Below are 27,926 nucleotides of genomic sequence, written 5' to 3'. Positions count from 1 at the left end.
CATTTATCTGAGTCACAGTGTAAAACTGAAAAGGGTTGCTTCAGAAGAACTTATCTGTGATCTGTCTTACAGATACTCCATCTTGGAAAATGGATTCCTCCATATTCAGTCAGCACATGTCACAGACACCGGACGTTATTTGTGTATGGCGACCAATGTGGCTGGAACAGACCGTAGGCGAATAGATTTACAAGTCCATGGTAAATATATATTTATTAAAAAAAAAATCAGGGCTGGAAAGATGGCTCAGTGGTTAAGAGCACTGACTGCTCTTCCAAAGGTCCTGAATTCAAATCCCAGCAACCACATGGAAGGTCATAATAATAAATAAATCTTTAAAAAAATTCAGACTTTGGTCACTCTGTCAACTGAAACTAGTGAGCTAATAAAAACCTGGACCTCAAAGACTAAGCAATATTCCACTGCATTATGAACAAGACAAAGCCAATGTTTTCTCTTTCCCGTGGGTAATATCACCATAGTATGGTTTGTGACAATTTGCTGGGCCTTAATTATATGGCAAACTACTAATGACAAATTTCATTAGAAATATTTCAAGATAACTTATTATTTACTGAGCATGTTTTTCTCCTTGATTGTTTTAGTCCCTCCGTCTATTGCTGTGGGTCCTACCAATGTAACAGTAACAGTGAATGTCCAAACTACTTTGGCTTGTGAAGCTACCGGGATACCAAAACCATCAATCACCTGGAGAAAAAATGGACATCTTCTTAATGTAGATCAAAATCAAAATTCATACAGGTAAGAATAAGTCATTTCTTTTAAATATGTTTTAAAATTTTAAACTGACACAATTGTACAAAGTTATTGGTACTATATGATATTTCAATACATTGAAATTTAATGTATTTCATGAATAATATCCTGGTGTATAATGATTAGATTGGGATAACAGGCATATCTATCACTCTATACATGCATATTTCTTTGTGTTAAAAACATTAAAAATCTGTCAGGTGGTGGTGGTGGTGCACACCTTTAATCCCATTACTCCAGAGGCAGAAGCAGGTAGATGTCTGTGAGTTTGAGGCCAACCTGTTCTACGGAGTGAGTTCCAGGACAGGTGGGGCTACATAGAGAAAGCCTGCCTTAGCACCCCTCCCCCCAAAAAAGAACATTAAAAATCCTTTCTAACTGATATTTTGAAATGTTCGGGTAATTAGTCAGATATTCCTCTATGCAGGTGTGCTGCAGTGCTGACATCATTGCACACCCCTCCCCCAACATCCCCGAGATCTGGGAATTAATTCACTCCTTTTCTCCTGTTAGCTCAACTTCTTCTCTTCAGTATATAATGAGTACAAGTGGATCCTTTTCTGTGCCTGGCTAATTTCACTTAGCATAATGAAGTAAAGATAATTCCATTGGAAAAAATCCCACCTAACATTTAGAAACAGTTTTTTTTTAAATAAACAGCATTTTAACCCCATCAACAAGGGCATCAAATATATAAAAATTAAAGAATTAGCTAGCCAGTTGATGGAAAATGCTCCCTTAGTATGGAATTTGATTTCCAATCTATGTTTTAATTAGATATAACAAATCTATGATGGCTATTGTTGAAGTCTGCAGGCATGTTTAACATAGCATATTTAGTGTCCTCTATAATTTCATAATGACAATGGCTGTAAACACCTTTTCACATAAAAGACAAATTATTCTGTGGAAATCAGTACAAACTTTAGTTGTAAAATAAAAACTCAAATTTAACACCTCGAGATATGATGTAGCTCCTCAGTCACTTGGGTGGGTAGAGACAAAGGGCGGTTTCTCCAGGGGTTCACTTCAGCTCTCCAGCTTTCCCTCTAGAGCGTCTACAGGACAGTGGAGTGTCTCCAAGGCTGAACTTTGAGTCAGTGAGAATGGCTGCTAGTTTAATATCCCTTCCCCCCAGTATCCCATTATCCCATCGAATTATCTGCCGGAGTGCTAACATCAAATACCGTCATGATACTTTGACAAGAGGTAATTCTGACTTACCAGGAAATATGAAACCAAGAATGATTCCACTGAATGTGTCTTAGCTCCGGCTCTCTTCTCATTTAGTGTTTGGCATTGGACTCAGTGATTTAAAAGTAGACTTTGTGTGGAAAGTGCGTAGATGGCATGTCAAATACCCTTCCATTAAACCAAACCCATGTCGATTTTCTTTTTCCATTTTCAAGTGTGTAGCATGCGTGCATGCACATGTAATTACATGGGTGGGTACATGTGGACATGTAACGGGACTGCACATATGTGTGCATATAAATGCATGAGGCGGATATTAGGGATTATCCTCAACTTCTCTCTTCTGTCTTATTCACTGTATCTCAATCTCTCAATTATATGCATATACATATAGGTGCGGATATGTATACATATGGTACATCTCTAAAACAACCATGAGCCATGACATATAAAGAGGCGTGTAAAGCTCTGGGGTGGGGGGGGTGAAACAGATACACCCCTACTCACATAGCATAGAAGTATTCAAATATCCAACCTCAAAGTCACTGATAAATATTGAGATGCTTTATGAGAAGCAGTTCACATGGAGCCTGGAATACATTCTATGCTGTTAAATAGTAGTTGTCAATACACTTTATCTACTAGGAGAAGAAGTTTGAATATGATACATATATTTAGAAAAATGTAAGATCCAGTGTTTAGGCAATTGTTCCAGGCAGCTGTTTCTCATTAATATAAAGTTTAGATCCTTTACCATATAAAGTTACATTTTGATGTGCAGACTTTGCCTCGGATAGATGATGCTCATTTGACATGAAGGAGGAGCTCTTTCCCTCGGCTTATCTCGGTTCCTTACCATACCAACTGCGAAATACGTGGAAACTAACATATGGGGTCTCGTGTTTGGACTCTCCTCCAGGCTCCTCTCCTCGGGCTCTCTTGTAATCATTTCCCCCTCTGTGGATGACACTGCCAGTTACGAGTGCACTGTGACGAGCGATGCTGGCGAGGACAAGAGAACAGTGGACCTCACTGTCCAAGGTAGAACGAACTTGAAAGTAGTTGATGGACACACAGTGCTGCCCTCTCACCAGTCAGCCTCTCCCATACCTGCTTGGCACTCGCTCTCCAGCATCAGGGAGAAGAGGGACAACATGGCTCTGGGACGGTGGAGGGTGGAGTGGAAATGTGGTTTTTCTCTTCTTGCTCTTTCAGTTCCTCCCACCATAGCTGATGAGCCAATGGATTTCCTGGTAACCAGACAGGCCCCAGCAGTCATGACCTGCTCTGCTTCCGGAGTTCCAGTTCCCTCAATTCACTGGACCAAAAATGGCATAAGACTGCTTCCCAGAGGAGACGGCTATCGGATTCTGTCCTCAGGTAGCAAAACCTTGTTCTGTGACTTCACTCTCCCTGACTGGGGTGGTTAGCAATGGGAAGCCTTGCCCAGACTTTTGCTATGACTTCATGAAAGTTTTAAAAAGCCGTTGTTCCTGAAATAAAATTATGATAAGAAGGGGGAGCAAGTCTAGAAACAAAATAACATGTACTATGTAAAACTGATCTTATATAATAAGCATGGATATAAATATGATAAACCACAGATGTAGCAAATTCTCTCCTTACAGAGAGTCACACTTTTTCTACTGACAAATAATATGTTTATTTAAAAGCCGTTTAGTTCCTCAGACAGAATTGCACTATCTTGAGACTATGTGACTAAGATAAGCTTTAATTTGTTCCTTTTTGTTTATTCTTTTTTTATACAATACCTCCTGACTGCAGCTTCCTGCCCTCCACTCCTCCCAGGTCTCTTCGCCAACCTCTCCACCTAGCTCCCTTCTCCCCCAGATCCACTGCTCCTCCATTTTTAATGTTCACGTACTTAAAAAGAAAGGTTGGGTGCGAAATATTGCAATTTACTTTTGACAGTGGTAATAGTTAACATTTGTACAATTTATTGTACTGAGAAAAACGATTTAACTAAATGAAAATATACATGATTTTCATTGAAAATGGATCCTGTACTAGGCAGACATACTGGAGACAAATTGAGTGACAATGCATCCTGAGATTTCATGAGTGTGTGCTTTCTGGTTTTGTTCATTCCTTTTTTTCTTTTTATTTAGTCTTCTGTCATACAAGATATCCTAACCATAGCTTCATCTCCCTCCACTCCCCCCAGTTCCCTCCCTCAACTCTCCCTCTTTCCCTTCAAAAAAGAGCAGACCTCCCAGGAATATCAGCCAAACACAGCATAAAAAATGCAGACTAGGCACAACCCCTCATCTCAAGACAGGACGAGGCAACCTAGTAGGAGAAAAGGGGTCCTAAGAACAGGCAAAAGAGTCAGAAATACTTCCACCTTTGGAGTACTGCAAAACCTCCAGATAAACCATATTGTTTTGAGAGAAGTTGTATGTTTCTTTAATCAATGGGAAATAATAGAACATTGACTCTCCACATATAGCTTTGGTTTTAAAGCAGAATATTATGGCTATCTCATATGAATCAATAGATTGTTTAGAATTCTATTATAAAACAGAAGATCACTATACCAGTGTAACCATGAAGTACTGTTCTAGAGAACAGTGTAGAATTTTGGGGGGATGTTAAGCAGAGTTGCCATAAAGTCATCACTCCATCCGGGGTCTCTCTCCAAGGAGCATAAAATCCTGTCTGCACCTGTGCATTAGAGATGCTCACAGAGTCATCCAAAATAGCTGAAAGGGAAAACAATTCAAATGCCCATCAGCTGCTGAACAGATGCACAAAAGTGCTATTGTCCACAACAGGAAATCTATTTGACTGTCTAAAAAAAGGGGGGGGGGAGACACATATTACACATTCTAAAATGAATAAATCTTAAAAGCGTGCTTATATGAAGTTAGGCAGTAACAAAAGCAAAAAACCAGAGTGTGTGATCCCACCTTGATGAAGCACTTACAAAATGCAAACATGTAGAAGCAGCAGATGGATGGATGTGGCCCAGGGCTGGGTTTGGAACCTGGGAGTAACTACCAGTAGGCACTAGTCTTTTGGAAGGTTTCTACAATTAGCTTGCATTTAGCATTAACTATATCTCCAGATATTAAAATCAAAACCCCTCATTAAATGGTATATTTGATGGCCTTTCTTGAAAGTAAAGTATGCATCAATAAAGCAATTAATAATTAATTACTTTTTGGTAACGTCAAAAGAAACATGAGAAACATGCAACTTTCTGAATTGCCGTGGGAGACAGAGACAGGAGGATTGTAAGCTCCAGACCACCTCACCACATGTGAGGTTTCAGGATAGTCTGGGAGATGTGGCAAGACCATGCCACAGAAGTAAACAAGCAAGAAGAAAACAAATAAAATACTTTCCTTTTTCATTAGGAGCAATTGAGATAACTGCTACCCAGTTAAGCCACGCAGGAAGATATACTTGTGTGGCTCGGAATGCAGCGGGTTCAGCACACCGGCATGTGAGCCTTCGTGTTCAAGGTATGGAAGGTTGTTTGTTTTCTAAACTCTTGCTGGCGGGTTGATGGATGGAGTTCTTCTCTAGCATGTGCAAATCCTGGGCTTTGCTCCCCAGCACCACACACTAAAAGTCTGCTGGTCTTGAGGGAGGCTAATTATTTCTTTGTGTTTTTATTGTCATGTTTTATTCCTAAAAGATGGTACTATGTGAAACTTCAAGTCAATGAAGTTTCAACGTCTTGGGTTATGCAAATCTGGAAGATATTGTGCAATAGTCTACAATTGCACGTGATCACAAACTATACAGAACAGCCTAAACTAAATGTTTCTTCTTTGGTTTTTGTGATGTCTTCTAACATCAGTTTTTCTACCAACATTTTCTATATAGCTACTATATAGCAAGATCTGAAAAAACATAATAAGGCCAGTCATAGCTTTTCTCTTGTAAAATCAGCTCACCGGTGTTTGGGGTTGTGAATTTAGGACATTGAAACTTGTCACTATAGCAGGCAGCTCTTCTTTACAGTAAACAATGCTATTCTTTTGTTGATTGGATTTTGCAGAGCCTCCGGTCATTCAGCCCCAGCCAAGTGAACTGGATGTCATTCTAAACAACCCCATCTTACTACCATGTGAAGCAACAGGAATACCCACTCCATTCATAACTTGGCAAAAAGAAGGCATCAATGTCATTACCTCAGGTACCTACCATGATTCCAATAAAGATTGTTGTGGTATATGCAGTGTTATATAATTCAGAAATCTGTGTGCCTTCTTATAAAGTGAAAATAAAACAGCTTTTTATTCTGCTTTTATGACTATGATATAGGCAAGAGCCTTGCTGTTCTTCCTAGTGGCAGCTTACAGATCTCCAGAGCTGTTCGAGGGGATGCAGGCACGTACATGTGTGTGGCTCAGAACCCAGCCGGTACAGCCTTGGGCAAGATCAAGCTGAATGTACAAGGTATTTGAGTAATTCACACTCTATGTCTTCAGAGACTTCTGTGACAATCGGTACTCATTGTTCATATGTACATAGTGTGTTCCTCCACACACTCTTCACTCTTAGATCATAGTTACCTTTTCCCCCTAGAAAAGTCTACAGACGATGACAGAATGTGTTCTTTTCATGTGTGACAACTAGGACCTCTGTCCTATTTTAACTTCTATGAAATTCCACTTGATATAATAGATGAAACTTTATGGTTCACTTTCGTGACTTTGATTACCTATAGTTAGGCATGGCTTAAAGATATAAGACAGAATATCCCAGAAATGAATAGCCTGCAAGTTTTCGTTTTCCTGAGGAATATAGTGAAATCTTTCCTTCGATGTGAAATATGTCTAACCAGCATATCCACGCTGCATGAACTGAGTCTCTTAGCCTCAGCAGGAGAGCACCTGTCCAGGAGCCAACACTTGGGGCCACTTTCCTTTCTTTCATTTCAAGACAATCTCAAACTGCAAAAGTTGCAATATTGTCAATTCGCATATGCACCAGTAATTCCTGTGAGTAAAAAAGGGCAAGAACAGTGCGACATTTTAAGAGAGAACGGGATAGCAAAAGACCAGAGCCATACAGTGTATCAATAATAGTCCTGCTTCATTTCAGTACATTTATTATTTACATCATTAATCTCTTATTGCCTGTTATAAATTAAACTTCATCATGAGCATGTTTATGGGAAAACATAGGAGTAGAAAATTCTGTAATATCATCAATTTCAGACACCCATAGCGTCTTGCAATATATCAACTATGAAGGAGAAGCAAATGTGCTTCTTCTTATTCATGGTAGCACATTTAGTAAGATTGGTTTTAGATTTTTGTTTTAATTCGTGTGTGTCTGTCTCTCTGTCTGTCTGTCTGCATGTATGTATGTATGTATGTATGTATGTATGTATGTATGTATGTGGGTGCTGATGAATGCTGATGCCCACAGAAGCACACACTCAGCCAGGTAATGTTAATCACTATAAATAATCTTAGACGGATATTCATAAGCATTTCTATTCTTTCTATGGTGGATGATCTAGGTCTTGGTAGAAAATCCAGAGCAATACCTAAGCAGTGACTGTAAATCCTTGGAAGCGAAACCCTTAGCAGGTTTCTGAAATGGGAAGGATTTGTGTATATAGCTATTTTCTATAATCCATTTGTCCCTGTATTCATTTGTAAATACTGCACTATGCTGAGACATCGTGATAAGCTCTCTGGGAAATGCAGGTTTGGATGTATCTTTGAGGAGTGGAGTATGTCACAAAGCTTGAAGGAGTCCATTTTAGAAGTACCCAGGGTGAATCATAAAGGTTGTGTATGTTAAAACACCTCTGTAGACCTTCATAACTTCCTGAAAGACTCTCCTGATTAAGACCCTTTCCAAACTTCATGAATAGATGCTTAACGTGTTTAAAAGTGACTGTTGTTTACCCTTGTTAATTTAGAAAGCTCGTGAATGTTAATGTTCCAAACAAAACTGAACTACTGAAGACTCAAGTCTTCTATTAGAAGACCACTCACTTTGGACCTTCTGTCTTTCAGTTCCTCCAGTCATTAGTTCTCATCAAAAGGAGTATATCGTTATGATGGATAAGCCTGTCTCTCTTCTGTGTGAGACAGAGGGCTCCCCACCACCTGACATCACCTGGCATAAAGATGGGCATGCACTCACTGAGTCCATCCGCCAGCGCATCCTGACCTCAGGGGCTCTGCAGATAGCCTTCGCACAGCCTGAGGATGCTGGCCAGTACACGTGCATGGCAGCTAACATGGCGGGATCTAGCAGCGTGAGCACCACACTCACAGTCCATGGTAGGTTGGGATTTATTTCCATCTGCTGTATACCTGTGGCAGTGAAAAAAAAAAAGTCACCAAGTAAAATGTGGTAGGAGTCAAAGCCACAATGTGTGTTGAGAAGAGCGTGTGTTTGACTTTCAAGTCTGCATTCAGTACGCTGCGTTTGCTTGTGTGTACCCACATCTGTCTAAGAGATGACATCAGCATTTCCAGGAAAGTCAGTGCATGGCTAACGCCCCCTGCATATTGTGATTGTTGGGGGTGGTCTGCATTATGTGGTGACCATATGAGTTCTGTGACTCTTCTGTTTCACTTCTTGAAGCTTTGAGTCATTTGGCTTAAAAGTAATCAACATTTCACCCAAATGATACATGCAGTTTGAACCTAATGAGAACTAAAGATTAATTATTATTTTATCTATTTATCTATCTATTTTACACTCCATATTTCATTCCCCCCACCCCCATCCACCCTCTGACTGTCCCACATCCCATACTTCCTCTCCACCCCACCCCCTGTCTCCACATGGATGTCCCCACCCTCTACCCCACTTGACTTCTAACCTCCCTGGGGCCTCCAGTCTCTTGAGGGTTAGGTGCATCATTTCTGAATAAACACAAACCCAGCAATCCTCTTCTGTATATGGGCCTCATATCAGCTGGTGTAAGCTGTCTGTTTGCTGGTCCAGTGTTTGAGAGATTCTGGAGGTACATATTAATTGAGACTGCTGGTCCTCCTACAGAATTGCCCTTCTCCTCGGCCTCCTTCAGTCTTCCCCAATTCAACAACAGGGATCAGCCACTCTGTCCATTGGTTGTGTGCAAATGCCTGCATCTGACTCAGCTGCTTGTTGGGTCTTCTGGAATGTGGTCATGTTTTGCCCCTTTGTGAGTGCCCCATAGCCTCAGTAATAGTGTCAGGCCTTGGGACCTCCCCTTGAACTAGACCCCACTTTGGATCTGTCACTGGAACTTCTGTTCTTCAGGCTCCTCTCCATTTCCATCCCAGTGATTCTTTCAGACAGGAACAATTATGGGTCAGAGTTGTGACTATGGGATGGCCTCCCTCTATCTCATTTGATGCCCTGGGATCCTGCTGGAGGTGGGCTCTATAATTTCCCTCTCCCTATTGTTGGGCATCTCATCTAGGTCCCTCCCTTTGAATCCTGAGATTTTCTTACTTCCCAGGTCTCTGGTGCATTCTGGAGGGTCCCCCCAACCTGCTATCTCCTAAGGTTGACTGTTTCCATTCTTTCTGCTGGACCTCAGGTCTTCAGTCCCTTTCCCTCACCCAATACCAGATCATGTTCCCCTCTTCATTCTACTCCCCATCCCAAACCACTTTCCCTCCCAGGTCCCTCCCTCTCTCCCCACTTGTGATTGTTCTGTTCTCCCTCCCAAGTGGGACTGAGGTGTCCTCACTTGGGCACGTCAATTTGTTGACCTTTTTGAGTTCTGTGGACTGTATCTCAGGTACTCTGTACTTTTTTTTTTTTGTGCTAACATCTACTTATTAGTGAGTTAACATAAGGACATACATACCATGTGTGTCCTTTGGGGCCTGAGTTACCTCACTCAGGATATTTTCTAGTTCCATCCATTTGCTTGCAAAACTCAGGATGTCCTCATTCTTAATAGCTGAGTAATTTCCGTTGTGTAAATGAACCACATTTTCTGAATTCATTCTTCTGTTGGGGAACATCTGGGTTGTTTCCAGCATCTGGCTATCACAAATAAGGCTGATGTGAACATAGTGGAACATGTGCCCCTGTGGCATGGTGAGGCATCTTTTGGGTATATTCCCAAGAGTGATTCCAAGCCGGGTCTTCAGGTAGATCTATTTCCAATTTTTCTGACGAACCTCCAGATTGATTTCCAGAGTGGTTGTACCAGTTTGCAATCCCACCAGCAATGGAGGAGTGTTCCTCTTTCTCCACATTCTAACCTGTGTTGTCACCTGTGGTTTTGATGTTAGTCATTCTAATTGGTGTAAGGTGGAATCTCAGGGTCGTTTTGATTTGCATTTCTCTGATCACTAAGGACTTTGAACATTTCTTTAGATGCTTCTCAGCCATTCAAAGTTCCTCAGTTGTGAAATCTCGGTTTTGTTCTTTACCCCATTTTTTGATTAGGTTGCTTGGTTTTTGGTGATTAGTTTCTTTATTTGGATATTAGCCCTCTATCTGATATTGGGTTAATGAAGATGTTTTTACAATCTGTGGGTTGTCGATTCATCTTATTGACTATGTCCTTTGCCTTACAGAAGCTTTCTAGTTTCATGAGGTCCCATTTATCAATTCTTTTTTGTTGTTGTTGTTGTTTTTGTTTTTAATTTTTTTATTTGATATATTTTTATTTACATTTCAAATGATTTCCCCTTCTCTAGACCCCCACTCCCCGAAAGTCCCATCAGCCCCCTTCCCTCCCCCTGTTTTCCCACCCAACCCTTCCCACTTCCCTGTTCTGGTTTTGCCCTATACTGCTTCACTGAGTCTTTCCAGAACAAGGGGCCACTCCTCCGTTCTTCTTGTACCTCATTTGATGTGTGGATTATGTTTTTGGTATTCCAGTTTTCTAAATTAATATCCACTTATTAGTGAGTGCATACCATGATTCATCTTTTGAATCTGGGTTACCTCACTTAGTATGATGTTCTCTAGTTCCATCCATTTGTCTAAGAATTTCATGAATTCATTGTTTCTAATGGCTGAATAGTACTCCATTGTGTATATATACCACATTTTTTGCATCCACTCTTCTGTTGAGGGATACCTGGGTTCTTTCCAGCTTCTGGCAATTATAAATAGGGCTGCTATGAACATAGTGGAACGTGTATCCTTATTACATGCTGGGGAATCTTTTGGGTATATGCCCAGAAGTGGTATAGCAGGATCTTCTGGAAGTGAGGTGCCCAGTTTTCGGAGGAACCGCCAGACTGATTTCCAGAGTGGTTGTACCAATTTGCAACCCCACCAGCAGTGGAGTAGTGTTCCTCTTTCGCCACATCCTCGCCAACATCTGCTGTCTCCTGAATTTTTAATCTTAGCCATTCTGACTGGTGTAAGGTGAAATCTCAGGGTTGTTTTGATTTGCATTTCCCTAATGGCTAATGAAGTTGAGCATTTTTTTAAGATGCTTCTCCGCCATCTGAAGTTCTTCAGCATGAGTCATTGGAGTTCTATTTAGGAATTTTCCCCCTGTGCCAATGAGTTTAAGGCTCTTTCCCGCTTTCTCTTCTATTAGGTTCAATATATCTGATTTTTATGTTGAGGTCCTTGGTCCACTTGGACTTAAGCTTTCTGCAAAGTGATAAATATGGGTCTATTTTCATTCATCCAGTTAGACCAACACCATTTATTGAAGATGCTTTCTTTTTTCCATTGTATATTTTTGGCTTCTTTGTCAAAGACTTAAGTGTCCATACATGTGTGGTTTTATTTCTGGGTCTTCAATTCTATTACACTGATCAACATATCTGTCTCTGTACCAATACTATGCAGTTTTTATCACTATTGCTCTGTAGTAAAGCTTGAGGTCAGGGATCGTGAGTTCCCCTGAACTTCTTTTATTATTAAGAATTGTTTTCACTATTCTGGGTTTTTGCCTTTCCAGATAAATTTGAGAATAGTACTCAAAATGCTAGCTAGAACAATAAGACAACAAAAAAGATTAAGGGTATACAAACTGGCAAAGAAGAAATAAAGCTATCACTATTTGCAGATGATATGATAGTATATATAAGCAACCCCAAAAATTCTACCACAGAACTTCTCCAGATGATAAACAACTTTAGCAAAGTAGCCAGATATAAAATTATCTCAAATAAATTAGTAGCCTTCCCTTATACAAATGATAAACAGGCTGAGAAAGAAATTAGGGAAACAACTCCCTTCACAATAACCTCAAATAATATAAAATATCTTGGGGTAACTCTAACCAAACAAGTGAAAGACCTATATGACAAGAACTTCATGCTCATGGATTGGCAAATTAATATAGTAAAAATGGCTGTCCTACCAAAGGCAATCTATAGATTCAATGCAATCTCCATCAAAATCCCAACACAATTCTTCAAAGACATGGAAAGAGCAATTCTAAAGATTCATTATTAAAGATTTATTATTTTAAAGTAGCACAACTGTCATCTTTTTTTTTCATTGTATTAGATATACAAAAAATATCTGAAAATCAACATTTAATGAGCTGGAGAGATGGCTCAGCTGTTAAAAGCACTGGCTGCTTTTCTAGAAGACTCTTTTTCATTTCTTGGTACCCACATGGCAGCTCACACAGTCTCTGACTCCAGTTCCAGGGGATCCAATGCCGCCTTCTGGCTTCCATGGGCACTCTGCACAAATGGGATGCACAGACATACATGCAATAAAAACACACATACACATAAAAGTGTCTTTAAATATATTTTTTAAATAAATGTCAAAATTAAAACAGTTTTATTGTCTATTTCAGTTGTCTATTATCATTGCAAAACTAATGATAGAATATTAATATCACTGGTAGGAAACAGAAGCAAATTAAACTTTTCCAACTTCTATTTTTCGAGGGTATATTTTATTATTAAAAAATTTGTAAAATCTTTGTTTCAAGTGTACCTGACTCTGCCTCAACAAAATTTGAGCAAATTTATTTCAAATGGAATTCTTTTTAATTAAATAAATAATATACTCAAGTTATAAATCTTCACTCATTATTTTTAACTTGAATATATTATTTATCCTATAGCTTTCTTGCTTTCAGTCAATCTATTAGACTTATGGTTGTGCATTTAGCTTTTATCTTCAAATAAAAACATCGTTCTTTTCAAATATTTATAAAACAATTGACAGAATTTTAAAATGTAAGCCTCAATGCCTGTGCACACAGGTATGCAATAAGGGCAGGCTTTTTTCATTAATTAATTAATTAATTTGCTTTATATCCCAGTTTCTGCCCCATCCCCTTGCTACCCCCACTACCACCACTTGAACCATTAAAGCCAAAACCCCAGTCATAGGGAAAAAAAATAACCTTCTTTTAGCTAACAAATAAATCTGATCCATGGTTTATTTTCAGATTATTTATAAATTATTTCTAAAATGAGGCTTAAAAGGTACCATGTATGACTCAAAAAGTCACAGTCTTACTTTTCTTTATTCCAAAGAAATAGAAAACTAAAAGCAGTCAACCATGAGCAAGGTATGGTAGCTAGCACTGGTCAACCATGGTAAGGTATAGTAGCTAGCACTGGTCAACCATGAGCAAGGTATGGTAGCTAGCACTGGACAACCATGGTAAGGTATGGTAGCTAGCACTGGTCAACCATGAGCAAAGTATGGTAGCTAGCACTGGTCAACCATGAGCAAGGTATGGTATCTAGCACTGGTCAACCATGGTAAGGTATGGTAGCTAGCACTGGTCAACCATGGTAAGATATGGTAGCTAGCACTGATCAACCATGGTATGGTATGGTAGCTAGCACTGGTCAACCATGGTATGGTATGGTAGCTAGCACAGGTCAACCATGAGCAAGGTATGGTAGTTAGCACTGGTCAACCATGAGCAAGATATGGTAGCTAGCATTGGTCAACCATGAGCAAGGTATGGTAGCTAGCACTGGTCAACCATGGTAAGGTATGGTAGCTAGCACTGGTCAACCATGGTATGGTATGGTAGCTAGCACTGGTCAACCATGGTATGGTAGCTAGCACTGGTCAACCATGAGCAAGGTATGGTAGCTAGCACTGGTCAACCATGAGCAAGGTATGGTAGCTAGCACTGGTCAACCATGAGCAAGGTATGGTAGCTAGCACTGGTCAACCATGGTAAGGTATGGTAGCTAGCACTGGCCAACCATGAGCAAGGTATGGTAGCTAGCACTGGCCAACCATGAGCAAGGTATGGTAGCTAGCACTGGTCAATCATGAGCAAGGTATGGTAGCTAGCACTGGCCTGGAGTCTGAGCACTTTGGAGGCTAGCGAGTTGGAGACCATCTTATGCTGCAAGAGGCTACAAAATCAGAAAACACATAAATGAGCTGTGTTCCCATGGACCCTACCAGGGCAGGCTCCATACCAAGAGGTGGTCACCAGTTCAAAGTGGACACCATGGACCTGGTTTTTGTTTGTTTGTTTGCTTTTTTGCATTGCTGTTACCATTCTTAGTTTTGCTTTATTTTATTACTGAAGGAAGTGAACATAAAGTTGGATGGGTGAACAGGTAAGGGAGGGTCTGGAATGAGTTGGAGAAGGAGGATGAATATAATTGGAAGTTACTGTGCAAAATACCCAACAAAAAAGTAAAATAGTGGATGATCTCCAAAGATATAGCATACTTGAGGGAAGGATTACTAAGGCCCTGCCCCAGATTAGCCACTGGCAGCTCCTGGCTGCTGGAAAGAGAGTTATTTATTTATTTATTTATTTATTTATTTATTTATTTATTTATTTTTGGTGAGTGGCCACTGGTAACTTATCCATGTCCCAGTGAATGTCCTCACACCCTCACAGAGGTGAATACCTATGGGCAGCAGTCTTGAACTCAGTTAGTTAAAAAACAATATGTAAGCCAGGCAGCAGTGGGACATGCCTTAATCCAAGCATTTGGGAGGCAGAGGCAGGTAGATCTCTGTGAATTCAAGGCCAGCCTGGTCTACAGAGCAAGTTCTCGGGCAACCAACGCTAAACAGAGAGACTCTGTTTCAAAAACAAAAACAAAAAAAAAAACAAAACAAAATAATGATAATAATTTTAGATTAGATAGAAGATAGATAGATGATAGATAGACACATAGATACATAGATATATACATACATAGATACATAGATAGATATGTTGATAGATAGATAGATAAATAGATAGATAGATAGATAGATAGATAGATAGATAGATAGATAGATAGATAGATAGATGATAGATAGAACAGTGTAACGCCAGAGGGAATAGATATCACCATAAAAACAAGGACCTCTAAATCAACATGGTAAAATCTCATAAGAACTCACAGAGACTGAGGCAGCATGTACAGGGCCTACACTGGTGGACATCAGATCTCTGCAGATAATATTATGACCTTCAGTCTTGTGGTTTTATGGGATTCCTGAGTGTGTAAACAAGTGGATTTCTGATTCTTTTAGGCTTTTCCTTCTGTTTCTTTATTTTGCTCAATTCCAATGTTAGTTTTCCCTCAGTTGATTTTATTATTATCCTTTAGAACCCTATTGGTTTTCGAATGGGAGAGAAAAAGAGGGCGTGTCCAGATGGGAGGGAAGGTGAGGAGGACCTGGGAAGAGTGGGGAGAGGAGAACTATAATCAGTATATAGTATATGAGAAAAAATCTATTTTCAAAAAAAGCAGGGGAAGAGGGCATGAGGTTTGGAGGAAGATTTGTTGGAGGGGTTGTGGAGGGCATTGCAGAAGGGAAGAGGAGTGGACCCAATTAAGACACATTGTATACATGTGAAATTTTCAAAGAATAAGTAAGAAATATTATTTGAGAACAAGGATGTGTTGCTTTCATATGATATAGTATTTCATAGTTTGGGGTTTGGGATTTTTGTTTGGTTGGTTAGTTTGGTTTTTCTGGTTTTTTTTTTTTATTTGTTTTTCCATACTCCTAGCAAAGTATGACAAAGAGCTCTTGAAATCATGTTTTTATGTGTTGATTTTTAATATGAGCTCAATTTTCTGGGTGACTGTGTCTAAATTCTTCATAGTACCACCTAGGATCCAAAGCACAGAAGTACACTACACCGTCAATGAGAACTCCCAAGCTATTCTCCCCTGCATTGCTGATGGAATCCCCACGCCTGCAATTCACTGGGAAAAAGACGGTGTTCTTATAGCCAACTTGTTAGGGAAATACACTGCCCAGCCATATGGAGAACTCATCTTGGAAAATGCTGTGGTAAGTTTAATGGGCATGAGTAGACACTGTAGAGCCAACTGGCTAATTCACCTCCATTTTGGCAATTTAGCTCGGAAGTATTTCCTTTAAGACTGAAAGGAAATACTCTTATAAATTCAGCATAAGATTAATTGCTCTTGCATTTTCATTTTATATCCTGGGAATTAGAAGTGTATTTAACAAAAAGGCTGAAACCAGTAAGTGTCCTCCTCCTGAAGTTATTTTACTTTCATAGAAATTTGTATCAGGAAAGATTCTAAGTGGTCGTGCTGTTCTCGGAGCTTATAACTATGTCAGGATGACAAGATGGAAGACATTCCCGTGAATTCAAGTATGACAAAGAAAAATGTCAAAAGTGTGCCTTTCTCTATGCAAGTTTTTAAATAACCCTGTCTAATAATTGGCTTAAAAATGGAAACTCTGTGAAGCTGCACATATAAAATGATTAATACCCTCAGGCATCCTATTTGGGGTCTGTAGAACAGTAGCCATCAAGCAGAAACAGCTCAATTTCTGGGAAATCTGCTATGGTTGCAACTGCTCTTCCAGACCTTAAGGAGATGAATGAAGAAATAAGGGTTTTTTTTAACATTGTTGTTGCTGTTGTTGTTGTTATTTAATCTTTTATTACAGTCTAGTCGTTATCCCTTTCAGTCTGCCTTCTCCCATACCTCCTCCTCTGACTCCAAGAGGATGTCCCCACCCCCACACCATGCACCCAATCCTCAAGAGACTTGAGGAAATAAGTTTAAAATCTGTGCAACAGTGTCGCAGATACACTTAAAGGATCCTATCCATAAGGCATCTTATACATAGCAGACAGGAGACATGAGTAATGTGTAAAATTCTTTTTGCAAACAACATATATGAACTAGATGTTTTAATATTTAATTTCAATAAAAAACTGACTTTTAACCTGAGTTGTCATATCCTAGGCCAGTTAGTGGTATGTGGTAGGTCACATTAAGCTTTCCTCTTGAAAAAAGCACACAACCAAATATAGATTGTTTTTATTCTGTTTATATTTTTAATTTTTTGGCACTTCGGGTAAAAAATATTCTTAATATTTTCGACTAGGGCAGAACAATTATCAAAAGATACATAGCCTCAGTGCCTCTGGACACAACTCAATCCATGTTTATCAGGCACCTTCTCTTTGAACAACTCTGCTTTATCTAGGCACTGGGAAACATCAAAAACCTTAAACAAGAATGAGCCAGGTATGTTTGAGAAACCAGCAGGCAGTAAGAGCAAAGAAAGAGAATAACTGAAAAAAGACAAATGGAGACCACATCGGCCAGGTACATGAGTCTGAAAGTCTGGGCAGTAAGGAGGATAGAACAGCCATCAAGGAAAACTGGAGCGACTGCAGAGGCAAGGGAAGGAGCACCGTCAACCCCCTGGCTTCTCCTAGCTCCAGCCCTAGGGTATCAACTAGTTTTCCAATCAGAAATAGGAACAAGTTCGATGTTCCTAGAAGTTTGGTCTGGATTTGAGACACTGGACATCATCAGCCTGTGAGTGGCATTTAAAGCTGTGGTACTAGGTGAGATTCTCAAGGTTCTGAGGAGAGAGAGAGAGAGAGAGAGAGAGAGAGAGAGAGAGAGAGAGAGAGAGAGAGACTATAGGAAGACCAAAGACTGAATCCCTCATGAGTCAACAGGAAGACATTGACATTAAGTGGAAAACACAATGAAGGATGGAGGAGTAACCAGAATGTTACCTGGGAAGCTACCAAAGTGACCCTCCAACTCAATTCAGTACCCAGTAGGTCAAGTCCAGTGACTGATGAAGTTGGCCATTAGACTCAGCAAGGGAAACTCATCCCACAGTGTCCTCTGATGGTTTTTTGGTCTCTGGTCATTTTATCCTGAAGGCTCACTATGGTGTCAAGATACCGACAACCTTTCTTTGTTCTTTGTTCCTTTACTACACTGCAGAGCTACAGACCCTGTGATGTTTTCTAAGGTCTTACGAAATAACTGCTCTAGTTCTATGTGGTAAGGAGTTTATGCTTAAGCTCCTACATTTTAAATGAAATTAAAATAAAATGCAAAGTCTAACATGATTGTTTATACTGGAAGATGGAAATGTAAATCACCATCAGGAAAGAGTGCTCCTTGGGGGAAACGGGTGCTGAAATTGTGTGTACTTTACTTAGGAGGTTGTCACATAGTGATACTTGGAAAACTTTGTTTCTTTAGCTGGAAGATTCTGGCACCTACACGTGTGTTGCTAACAATGCTGCTGGTGAAGATACACATACTGTGACCCTGACTGTCCATGCCCTTCCCACTTTTACTGAACTTCCTGGAGACCTGTCATTAAATAAAGGAGAACAGCTACGGCTAAGCTGTAAAGCCATTGGCATCCCATTGCCCAAACTAACATGGACCTTCAACAATAATATTATTCCAGGTTGGTGATTTAATTGTTCAGCTACAAATGCATGCACCTGTCCAGCAGCCTGGCCCGGTCTCTACATCCTCTTGGGAGGCCATGAGGAGTCACAAGTACAGAGTTGACTGTTTCCATTCTGTGAAATGGCTGGGAGCGGGGAAAACACATGCAGTCCCTGTACTTGAGAGATGCAGGCAGGAGAATCAGGAGTTCAAGGTCGTCTTCAGCTCCTTGGTGAGCTAGAGGCCAGCCTCTGCTATTGGAGGATCACTAAATTAGGCAAAGAGAGCCAACAATTGAATTCTGTAAACGAATGTGCTTTTCCCCAGCACAGACTTACTCTTCACCCTTTTGAAATGGATCACAAAACAATAAATTCTATGTTATATATAAAACATTAGCAACAACAAGGGGAAAAGCCCTCTCCCTGAAAGAAGACAGTATTGTATCTTAGGCATCTGCACTTGCCTCTGGACCCCTGCAGGGCTGACCAGCGGGTTCAGGGGTGACTGCTAGGGATCTGCAGATTCACTCTTCTTACAGCAGACAGTGCTTCTCCCTGGGTGAATGAACCTCAGAAATGAAGAGGTCAGTTGACACAGCAAGTTTCTAGCCACTGTGCCACTGTGCATTGTGTTAAAGAAGTGCCTAAGCAAAGCGCATTCATCCCAGGAAGATGCATCTATTCTCTCTCTCTCTCTCTCTCTCTCTCTCTCTCTCTCTCTCTCTCTCTCTCTCTCTCTCTCTCTCTCTCTCTCCCTCTCTCTCTCTCTCTCTCTCTCTCTCTCTCTCTCTCTCTTTCTCTCTCTCTCTTTCTCTCTCTCTCTCTCTCTCTCCCTCCCTCCCTCCCTCTTTTTCTCTGTGTATGTGTATGTGTGTGTGCATGTGTGTGCATGTGTGTACGTGTTCATGTCCGTGTGTGTGTGTGTGTGAGATACCTGAGACCATAGTATTTCTCCCTTTCCTCTTTCAAATCCATGGTTTTCTTTTAATTGCTGCCACATGCATATGTGCGTATATATTTGCTTGATTTCATCACCAAAGATGCCATCAATAGCAAGAAAACACATGTGAGTAGTGAGTGGCTGTCCTGTCTTCACAGTTCTGACTTGCCTCTGCCAAATACCCTGCTACAGAAGCAGTTATAGCTTGAGTTCTTCTGTCATGATCAATTATGTGATCAACTGTATCATCTTAGTATTTACATACCATTCCTTTATAAAGAAAGGCATTATCTAAATCAGAACTCTTTTCTGAAGGCACAGAATTAATTCTGGCATTTAAACTTTTAAGCCTATTTTCTACCTAGTTGGATGTGTTCTTTAAAAATAAGTGAGACAATGCGTACAAAGAAGTCATACAGAATCCATGGCAGCTGTTTAAGTTTGATTCTTAATTAATTAGCATGCTCACTTTATGGTCTCATTCAAATATTGTAGCTGCCTTTGTAAATATTTACATCCTCAGCCTTTATGATTTATTGGGAATTTGAAGTTATGATAGATTTGATCATTGTGTTGTTATTACCCACCAGGGAAGTGTTTTCACGATTTCCCCCGCAACCTGCCAAGTCAGTTGGATCACAACTGAAAAGGTGTTCCCACCATTGATGTAAATTGTTTGGGAAGAAAACTGGGAGTGAGATAAATGGAATGGAAAATGCCATATTTCTGAATGAAAGGTTTTTGAAACCCAGAGCAATCATGAGGCTGATTTAAGCAACAGGCTGAGATGAAAGGGGCACTTTAAAATACTGTGGAGAGATGTTTGTTTTCATTCTCTTTTCCTGTTCCGTGGACTGTTTTTGGTTCTTCAAATGAGTTGTCTATAGACACAGTAAATAGCTCAAGGGTGGCTCTGTGGTAAGGGCCCTCTTGTTCAGTTACGGTTCAATTGCCGACTTGCTCGTAAATCTAACCTGCAAAATATTACACTGCTGTGACATTTTCCTAGGTCACTGAGAGGCATCTGTGTTGTTTCCTAATCTGTTTCCTCAGCCCACTTTGACAGCGTCAATGGACACAGTGAACTTGTTATTGAAAAGGTGTCAAAGGAGGACTCAGGGACTTACGTGTGTACAGCGGAGAACAGCGTTGGCTTTGTGAAAGCGATCGGATTTGTTTATGTGAAAGGTAGGTGAACTCGGCCCATTTTCCTTTTGTGATTTATTCATAATGAAAGTTTGTTTCCTCACTATGAAGTAATATAACATGACTGCAGTTTGTTATCCCAGTGTCCGAACATGTATAGATTCATGAGGGGGAAAGACACATGAGGTTCAACTCAAAGGTTAATGGGCTACAGAGATGGCTCTGTGGATAGAGGGCTTGTCGTGTGTGTGAGTTTAGATGCCCCAAACCCATGTGAACCTAAGCAGATGTGTCAGCCACCTACAAGCCCAGCACTCAGGAGACAGACCAGAGACCCTGCGGAAAGCTAGATAGCTTGATTAGCTGGGATTGGGTCTAGGTTCAAAAGAGACGGCATCAGTAAATAAATTGTTGAGTGGTTGAGGAAGACACATAGTATCAGCTTAGGGCCTACACACACACAAACACCTAAAGACACATATATTCACAATACACACACACACACACACACACACACACACACACACACACACACACACACACACTAAAGGTAAGGAAAAAGTAAATATATTAAAGAGGTCATTTGACATGAAGTGCATTACCTCCACACAAGGACTGAAGTTGTCCAAAACCCATGACATTTTAACTTGGCTTTTTCCCTCACTGCTAAGTTATATGTCTATGCCTGTCAAAAGTCATACAGGAAGTATCAGCACCTGCTTTTCCTCCCTGCCTGTTTTATGGTGTTTCCTAGAGCCCCCAGTCTTCAAAGGTGATTACCCGTCTAACTGGATTGAACCACTCGGTGGTAACGCAATCCTAAACTGTGAGGTGAAAGGAGACCCTGCCCCAACCATCCAATGGAGCCGCAAGGGGGCTGACATAGAGAGTAGCCACAGAATCCGACAGCTGGGTAATGGCTCATTGGCCATCTACGGTACCGTGGTAAGTCTCACCGGAGTTGTTGACACCATCTACACTGCTGGGATCTGTGTCAGTGTCATTCATAGATGAGAAGTTTCTTCTCCATGCAGATCATGAAATCAAAGCTAGCCTTTTCCTCCTTCATTTTAGTGCAACATTTTAAATATATGTTTTAACTGATATAGATAGATAGATAGATAGATAGATAGATAGATAGATAGAGATAGTACCTAAAAATTATATCTATTTATATAATTTTATATTATAGCAGGTGTTTTGGTCTATGTCTACCGAGTAATGCTTTAACCAAACTAATGTTTATCAGATGTTATGGGAGAGATCTCTAAAATCGTTTCTCTAGCTTTTTAATTTTATCTGAGCTCACCTTACTATGCAATAAAATATCAAAGCCTTTCACATTGACTAACCATAACTCAGGACCCACTCATTGTGGTTTTTGCACCACTCCCTCTTCCTCACGCCCTGAGTCTCTGGTAACGGCCATCCAACTCTCGGCCCTGTGTATTCCACCTAGGAATGGAATCACACGGTACTTTTCCCCTGTGCCTGGCATATGTCACTTATCAGAACAGTTTCCAGTTCTGTCTGGAACTGTGAAGAGTAGTATGGCATTGTATGTATGTCCACCATTGCTTCATCCAGCAACTAAGGTCTTCTGAAACTAGGAAAGAATAGTATCCGTTGATATTGTTGTTCTTGAAAGTAAGTATGGGCAAGAAAACGATTTTGTGCATTTTTCCCCCAATCATTCATCTCCTATTTACTGTTAGGAGATAAGCTTCTCAAATCAATTTTAGAACAAGACCATCAAAATGTTATAAGCATGGTTATAAGTAAACTATAGGGTAGATCTCATCAGGACACTACTAAATGTGCATGGCTCTGAACACGCCTCAAGACTCAGGGAAGGAGAATAAAGACATGAGTCACCAAACTATTTCTTACCTCGAGGAGTTTCTTAACTCACACTTGGTGAGCTCTCTTGTATGATTTAATATTTAATTAATTGAAGACAATCAAAATGCATCATTGCCTAACCCAGTGGGACTTTCTTGGGCTTTATTTTCTTTATTTTTAAACATTGGCTATTGTTAACTGATAGTTCAGTTTTGATAATTTTTTTTCTGGTTTTAACCGATGTCATATTGTCTCTACTTCTCCATGGCTACCTCTTCCTTCTACACGACAATTGAGATTTCTCAAACTTTCAAGACTTCTTTGAATACCCTTATTAATGTACACGATCCTTTAATTATATAACTTCATAGTCCTAAATATGTGGCATCAGCCTGGAGTCTTCCAAGTCCTACTTCCATCTGCCTACTAGAAGCTCCCATATGTACTGAATATTAAAAGTTCAAGCTAAGCCCATATATGGTATTGTAAATAAGTAAAATTCAAATAGTACATGTTTTCTGTATTATGTATGTATAAATTTATGAAAGACTATAATTTATTATTACAACTAAATTTATTCTTTGCTTTGCTTATTTTCAAACTCCCTATGAACCCAGTTTGATACATTTTCAAAAACTCCAATTAAAAAGAACTCGGTACTGATTGATTTCTTTGGATAGTTTAATGGATTCTGAGATGGCCATGATCATACATACCATTTACATTTTTATTCCATAGTTTTTAAGAGTTTCTTTCATAGTATGCAAAGAAGTCTTGAAAGTTTGAGAAACATCAGTTGTTGTGTAGAAGGAAGAAGCATCCATGACAAAGTGGAGACAATATAAAATTGATTAAAGCTAGAAAAAATTCTCAAAACTGAAGTATCAAAAACAGCCAATGCTTTAAAATAAATGTTATGAAATGATGTCATTTTTACTTTGATTTCCTGGGAGTCAATATAATACAAAATATTTAATTTTGGAATTTCTTTTTCCCACATTTCTCCTCTTCCTCTCATTTTTTTGCCCTAGTATGAGCATAGACATGGGTGGGGTGTTCCATTTTCATTAAAGTGCTTTCTCAAAATTTAAACTCCAAATGAACTATCACATTGAAAGGGTGGTGTGCGCTGCAGACCTCTGTTCTCACAAGCACACTTACTTCCATAGAATGAAGATGCTGGCGACTATACATGTGTAGCTGCCAACGAGGCCGGAGTGGTGGAGCGCAGTGTGAGCCTGACTCTGCAAAGTAAGGTCTTCTGTCCACCCCCAGCCAGCACAGCAGCAGGAGTGTCGCCTACTGGGGAATGACCGTGTCCTTTAAACACTAGCTTTCCCAGTGTGTCCATTTCCCTTTCCTGGCCATACTGGAGCGCTGGCCATGAAGCATAACTCCAGTATGCATCTACAGATTCCTTTCCCTCTCTTATCTGACCCCCCACAGTTTTCTGTCACAGTATCTTGGTGGCAGAACCTTTTTGACAACAGTGAGTGCCCTCTGTGGTTCACCAGATTCTTGTCACATGCTTTCAAAGATGGCATCGTATACACATTTAAAATATGTACTAAATGTATTGTGTGAGAGGAAAAATATTTTCAATGAGAGTAAAAACGTGTATTAAAAATGGAGAATAATTTAAAGGCATTCAGAAGGCATCCAGGTGGACTGGCACCCCCTCTTCCATGAAACAGTTGTGTCTTTGGAGTGGAGTGTTTGCTATATATGGAGTCCCTCGGATGCCATCAGCAGACAGAGCTTCCTAAACTAGAGGAGCACAGCTGGCTATGCTGATTCAAGTCAAGAGAAATGTCATAAGCTCAGCTAACATATAAAGCTTAACACTAGATCCTTTCAATCCATAACATGAAAAGGCCAAAACTACTATTGACATTAAGCTCAAAGCATAGAGCATTGTTTTTGTTCAGAAGAAATGCTTACATTTGATTGATGATTATGTAAATGATGTGCTTCATTTACCCTGAAATATGTATACATGGTATATTATATTACATGCTAGCTTTATAGACATCAAAAATGTCTCTAGTATCTAAATCAAGAGTCTAAGTTTAACTGCAGACTTTTCTTGGCCATGGTATCAGGAACATACAAGCTTATTTAGCAACTTTATCCATACTTAGTGTGAAGGATAAACCAGATTTACCAAATTTACAGTTTGCAAATACATAATGTTATTTAAATATAAGGAGGTAAGTAAAAGCAATGGCCATTTTTATAGTGATATGGATGATTAAAAGGTGAATTGCTGGTATAGCTCTCTATATACAGTTCTATATATACATACAGTTCTAATTGGCACTTGGTACCTAGTACATATATTGGTACTTGGTACTTTACTGAGACAGCAGGGCTAAGGTGAGAAAATGACTTTTCTCAAAACATGTCAGTAACCCTTATTTAAAAAAAACTTGTGAACAGGTGTTTTTACAACAAAACGTGTTTGCTTCCATTTTGTTTTGTGCTTTAGATAGTAAGGCACACTTGTCTCTGTATAAAATAGGCTGCCACCATGGAGAAGAATCTGGTGCTTTTTCCCCTCTCTAAGTCAGTCACCATTTAGCTCAGCCTCACCATCCCTGTGTGGTCATCCATGGTTCTCTCTCTCCTCAGTGTTCTTGCTGCCCGCTGCTCCCTACTCAACAGCAACGTTATCTGAGATTCTTTGGGGGAAAGGAAAGAGTAGTTTTTAGCAAACACTAGGAACTTTGTGAACTACCACCTCCTCCCCAGGGTCAAGCATCCTTTCTAGTCATAAAACTACTGGGCCTATCTCCATGCTGTGTCTCTCACAAAATGGAGATATCTTCTGTATGAACTGACCCTCCTCAGTTTTGAAAACAGTTTTCGAGCTAATTTTACAAGCATGTAGAACAATATAGAGATCAGCGCCCTGCCAGCGGCGACATTCGACTCATTGTACATCTGGTCCTTTCCAGGACCTTCCCTTGGGTTGCTGTTCCAGCCTGGATGCGGACAGCCTCTCCTTCCTCCTGAAACTCTTTCCCTTCCTACCAGGATGCCCATCTCTTCATATTTAATTCCTTAGGAGCCACTTCTGTGTATCATTTATAAACCAGCCCTCTGTCCATCTCTTCATTTCCTCCTATGCTTTCTGTTTCATCATCTTGTATGACGCTGCCTTCTCTCTTGAAGCAATCTCATCAGTTATGAAAGACAGGTCCACATGCCTTGTTGACATATTGATTTTGAAACTCCTATGTTGACGCATCTGACTCCACCTGCCGTCTAGAACTGCTCACATGAGTGTCTTGCAAATACTTCGAGGTCAATGTCCTAAAACAATACAAATCACCGCCCTCTCCTCACTGCCTCCCATCCCATCTTCTTTCTTCTGTATGTTATTGAATTACACAAACGCAAGCCTTACTGCCCAGTTCATCAGGTCTTCTCTTTAATCCATAGTACTCCATGGAAAAATTCCTTTCAAAATGTAGGTGCCACATTTTAAAAGAGAAAATCTTAACCTAGCCCCTTAACAACCAAGACCCAGTATCTACTTTCTTCACAGGTTCTCCTATTATCACTCTTGAGCCAGTGGAAACTGTTGTGGATGCTGGTGGCAGAGTCATACTTGATTGCCAAGCAGCTGGTGAACCGCAGCCAACCATCACGTGGTCCCGCCAAGGGCACCCTGTCCCCTGGGATAACCGACTTACCATGCTGCCTAACAACTCATTATACATCGTGGCTGCTCGAAAGGAAGATACCTCTGAATACGAGTGTGTCGCCCGAAACCTGATGGGCTCTGTCCTGGTCAGAGTGCCCATCATAGTCCAGGGTAAGTGGGAAACGGAGCCCAAGACAGCTCAGATTCCCAGTCTCCTAGTGGTTACCAACCAATGAAATTAAAACAACACAGGTTAGAGTATTCAAATGCCATGCTAATTATTCAGAATCCTAAAGTAAATTTTCCTTGAAAACTAAGAAAAAAGGTTCAAAAAGTGATATATATATATATACATACATATATTATCTATAGAGAGAGACAGACAGACAGAGACAGAGATAGATAGATAGATGATAGAAAGATACACACACACACACACACACATACACACACACACACACACACACACAAACACACATACACCGTAAGCAGTATGTGAACTTCTTCATCTCTTATCCTTCCCATAGCCACAACCACATGAATCAGCAAAGGACTGAGAGGAAATTTCATTGACTTATTGTCTCACTTCTAGATATTAATTTTACCCCTCAGGGAAAGTTTCCTTAGCTGGTCCCGAGCAGTCACACTCAACTCTATACTCAGGATGTAACTTCAATGAAATTGTTCTTAGAAACGTTCACTTGCAAACCTGAGACCACACGCAATGTTTTGTTTGCAGTGCACGGTGGCTTTTCGTCGTGGTCTGCCTGGAGGTCCTGCAGTGTCACCTGTGGAAAAGGCATCCAGAAGCGGAGCCGGCTGTGCAACAACCCTCCTCCAGCCAATGGGGGAAGGCCATGCCAAGGGTCAGATTCAGAAGCACGACACTGTCAAAATAAGTTGTGCCCAGGTATATTTCTGCATTCAGTGTGTAGGCGGGTGTTTCATAGATATGAAGTTATGTTCCCTACCTTTGGCCTGCCTCGGGTTTAGTACTTGCCATTTGAATTTAGCTAATGGTGTGATGGTTTTGCTTCCCTGTAGTGGATGGTCACTGGTCAGAATGGAGTTTCTGGGAAGAATGCTCAAGAAGCTGTGGCCATGGCAACCAAACTAGGACAAGAACTTGCAGCAACCCACCGGCTCAGCATGGTGGGCGGCCGTGTGAGGGGCACGCTGTGGAAACCATCATGTGTAATGTTAGGCCTTGCCCAGGTGAGGACCCACCAGAGACACCTGCAAAGCTTTTGTACGTCAGCTCCTAGCATGGAGTTAAGATCCCCTTTTCCTTCATTGTGAAAAGATGTTATGACTTCTATCTTTAGGAATGTGTTCACTCTCTGTGCTGTTTTTCCTGTTTCATACAGAGCCTTATGAAGGAATGACAGGACCATAGTAAAATATCTCACTTAAAAGAATAGAAAAGTGGCTCTGTCCGTGGTGTGTTTTTAATCATGCACAGAAACTTGAGTACATAGGAACTCATAGATTGAAAGATGATGGGGACTTAAGGTGAGAGGTAATCTCGTCACCCATTTGCAAGGGAGGGAATGAGCACAGAGGGGTTAAAAAGAAGTGTGCTACTCACAAGGAGCATTCTAGAACCACACCATTTACCTTCTCACCTTGTTGCTTACTTAGGATCGCATGCCTCTTTCAGATTCAAGTGACAGAATTCAACTTAAATAAAGGAAAAATTCTTCTTGGGGGTTATGATTGAATGCAAGGATTTGTCCAGTGTTTCTACTAGTGTGCTACCCAACTCCGATCTCCACTAATATTCTCCTTGGCTTAATTCTCCATTAAATTCT

The 27,926-nt window shown here is 40.3% G+C and overlaps 1 protein-coding gene across 1 annotated transcript in view; it reads left to right on the top strand.

The window, feature by feature from the left end:
* The window catches only part of Hmcn1 (hemicentin 1), a 435,972-nt gene that overhangs the window by 366,599 nt on the left and 41,447 nt on the right, over positions 1-27,926 (top strand). The window contains exons 74-89 of the mRNA XM_052199882.1: positions 73-200; positions 606-762; positions 2,891-3,012; positions 3,187-3,351; positions 5,352-5,459; positions 6,002-6,139; positions 6,268-6,402; positions 7,980-8,249; positions 15,944-16,134; positions 18,339-18,552; positions 20,532-20,666; positions 21,379-21,569; positions 23,636-23,717; positions 26,017-26,286; positions 26,855-27,025; positions 27,160-27,330. Of these exons, the coding sequence (XP_052055842.1) occupies positions 73-200; positions 606-762; positions 2,891-3,012; positions 3,187-3,351; positions 5,352-5,459; positions 6,002-6,139; positions 6,268-6,402; positions 7,980-8,249; positions 15,944-16,134; positions 18,339-18,552; positions 20,532-20,666; positions 21,379-21,569; positions 23,636-23,717; positions 26,017-26,286; positions 26,855-27,025; positions 27,160-27,330 (2,648 nt within the window). The remainder of the gene's footprint in view (positions 1-72; positions 201-605; positions 763-2,890; positions 3,013-3,186; positions 3,352-5,351; positions 5,460-6,001; positions 6,140-6,267; positions 6,403-7,979; positions 8,250-15,943; positions 16,135-18,338; positions 18,553-20,531; positions 20,667-21,378; positions 21,570-23,635; positions 23,718-26,016; positions 26,287-26,854; positions 27,026-27,159; positions 27,331-27,926) is intronic.

The sequence above is a fragment of the Apodemus sylvaticus genome, chromosome 12 (assembly GCF_947179515.1).
Source record: "Apodemus sylvaticus chromosome 12, mApoSyl1.1, whole genome shotgun sequence".
Classification (NCBI taxonomy): Eukaryota; Metazoa; Chordata; class Mammalia; order Rodentia; family Muridae; genus Apodemus; species Apodemus sylvaticus.
The sequence above is the reverse complement of the archived record's forward strand: the minus strand, read 5'-3'. Positions and strand labels throughout refer to the sequence as shown.